Genomic DNA, 2692 nt, shown 5'->3' with positions numbered 1-2692 from the left:
TACCTAATAAAGTGGCCGGTGAGTGTATATGTATATATATAATATTTTTGTGTAGTAATTTGAAATACACACTACTGGGTGTAAGATTTTGTTTTGTTCTAAAAAGCCTTTTAAAATGTCAGTGACATCATATACATCGTACGGCCAGAGATACTGCATTACGGCAAGCTTTGAGTCACTTCCTTTTTTCTCTTGAGGCATCGACAACACAGCTGACAGGTTAGGCTCTCCCTGTCAATACATATGCTAGAAAGAGTTTTGGTTTGCTAACGTTTTAAAGACCAAATCAAAATATTTACACACACACACTTTGGATGCCATCAAGCGGGATCTCTGGTTGTAATAAGTCCTGAACAATCAGCATTCATTAGGAGAAACGTGAAATCGTGTTATGGGCACCCACGACTCAACCTGTAAGAAATCAAAAGGACACAAGTACTCATTGATTCAACTTTCGACCTATAATCCATGTTGAACTTGCAAAAACAATTAAATCTGAGATTTCTCAATGACAATCGGGCGAAAGAGACAAATTTAGCCATCTAGCTCCATAGACTCCCATTCATTTTGCACTTGAAATGCAAAATGATCACCCCCGTAGAACTCTGGTGGAACTGCAACCAAATTCGGTACAATGGGGCATAATAAGGATTGAACAGGCTCTCCATAGACAAGCTCTGACGCTGCTGACCATGCTTGTTGCTGCCACGGTGGAGGGAGACCTACGTTAGCCGCTGCACCAGTCCTGATTTTAGCCCTCGCAAACCCCAACGTCGTGGTCTGATCCATAATGCCCCATGTCTTGTCACTGGCCACCTACTGTGACTGACCATATTGGCTGGGTTTTGCAATTCAAATTGCTACTACCGCTATACTGTAAGAGTGACTGCAGGTGAGCTAAGTTAGCTATTCTACAGTCACATCACTGGATTTTTTAGTTTTTAAACATTTTTAGCTTTTTTAACATTAGTATAAAAAAAAAACATAGGAAAAAAAAGAATTATGTTAACGGTTAGACTCCCAACAGCAGCAGCTCCTCACTGCTAGTCCCCAGGACAGCATTGTCACTAGGAGAGTTTGGTATAGCCTGACTCTAGATGGTAAAATTGAGGTCACATTAGCTTTAACTTTACATCACTGCATTCAGGTCCAGTAAAACAATGCAGCTTATTAGCGGCAGCCGCATGTGTTAAAATATAGAGGCTACAGATGAGAGGGAGGTTGGATCCTGGAATAAAGACATTTTAGCTGTGCAGGTTGTGCCAAGAGGTTGTATGGCTTCAACTCTGCATAATACATGATACTTATATAGCACCTTTTTAGAGTTTTTTCTTTTTAGGAATTTGCAGAAACCTGGTGAATGAGTACACTGGATTTGGGGTTATGATGGGATTAAGGAAAAAAAAATGACTTTTTGGGATCTAATGTCTCTTCTTATTGCACATGTTTGTGTGTTTTGTAGGTGCAACAGTGAATTTCAGAGAGATGGAAGATGTCCACTTGGCTGCTGTGATTCTGAAGACATTCCTGAGGGAACTACCTGAGCCTCTGCTGACCTACCAGCTCTACAACGACATTGTCAACTTCACTTGTATGTTCAAAAGAGTACTATTTTTTGTGTTCCCAGAATTCCTAGAAATGCCATTCTCTAGAATAAGATGAAAACTATAACCACTCAGGCAACAAAAAATACACTTTTCAATAAAATGTTCTTTTGCTTGTGAAGATGCAATGTAAGAATCAGAGTAATTCCCTCAGATTTCTTACTTTGAAATTTGGATTTTCAATTATACCACAATATCTCGTCATTTAAGACATATTTGGAAAACCTTTCAACTTTTCTATTATCACATATGATAGAAATCTTATTGTTGTTTTTTCAAAATGTTGTCCTTTGTTACTGTGGTGGGCAGCAGGTCGGTGAGATAGGAGTGGGCCTGGTTATGAAGGGCTTTGTGAGTAAGGAGAAGGACTTTGAATTGTATTTGTTGTGGGACCGGGAGCCAGTGGAGGTTCCAGAGGACGGGAGTGATGTGGTCATGGGAGCATGAATACATGCTCGTGAGCAGACTAGCAGGAGAGTTCTGGATAAACTGAAGTTCATCAAGGACTCTGGCTGGTGAACCATATAGAATGCTATTGCAGTAATCAGTTCTGGACATATTGAAGGCATGGATTAAGGTTTTGGCAGCAGAGAAGGTGAGTTATGGGAGGAGACAGACAATGTTTTTAAAGTGGAAGAAGGCAGTTCTGGTGATTTGATTGACATGCTGTTCAAAGGTGAGGTTTTTGTCAAAAAATTATTCAGAGGAAGACAGAGTGGAGTTGTCGATGGTGAGGCAGAAGTGAGTGGTTTTGGTGAGGAATTTGGGACCATTGATGATCATGTCTGATTTGTCACAGTTTAAGGAAGTTGATTTTGTATCCACGAACTTGGTGTGTATCATCCTAAGATGTTGACGATGAAAAGTTATTAAAAGAAAAACTTTTCGTCATACGGTGTGGGCGTGGCATGGCGGCCATTTTGGGTGTTTAGCGATGAAGATGAAATTGGCTGTAACTACAGTGTACATTGTCCTATCTGCTTGAAATTTCCCACAAACACCAAGAGTCCATGCCTGAGGACACGTACAGGCCAATATGGACCTTTGGAGATAGCGCCACCATCTGGCAACAAGAAATATACCTTATA

At 40.4% G+C, this 2692-nt stretch overlaps 1 protein-coding gene across 2 annotated transcripts in view; it reads left to right on the top strand.

The window, feature by feature from the left end:
* The window catches only part of arhgap1 (Rho GTPase activating protein 1), a 34096-nt gene extending 32386 nt beyond the window's left edge, over positions 1-1710 (top strand). For both annotated transcript variants that reach the window (XM_032505937.1, XM_032505935.1), the window contains exon 11: positions 1463-1710. In XM_032505937.1, the coding sequence (XP_032361828.1) occupies positions 1463-1662 (200 nt within the window). In that variant the 3' untranslated portion in view covers positions 1663-1710. The remainder of the gene's footprint in view (positions 1-1462) is intronic.
* Positions 1711-2692: the final 982 nt, after the last annotated feature.

This window comes from Etheostoma spectabile, chromosome 24, assembly GCF_008692095.1.
Source record: "Etheostoma spectabile isolate EspeVRDwgs_2016 chromosome 24, UIUC_Espe_1.0, whole genome shotgun sequence".
Classification (NCBI taxonomy): domain Eukaryota; kingdom Metazoa; phylum Chordata; class Actinopteri; order Perciformes; family Percidae; genus Etheostoma; species Etheostoma spectabile.
The sequence above is the reverse complement of the archived record's forward strand: the minus strand, read 5'-3'. Positions and strand labels throughout refer to the sequence as shown.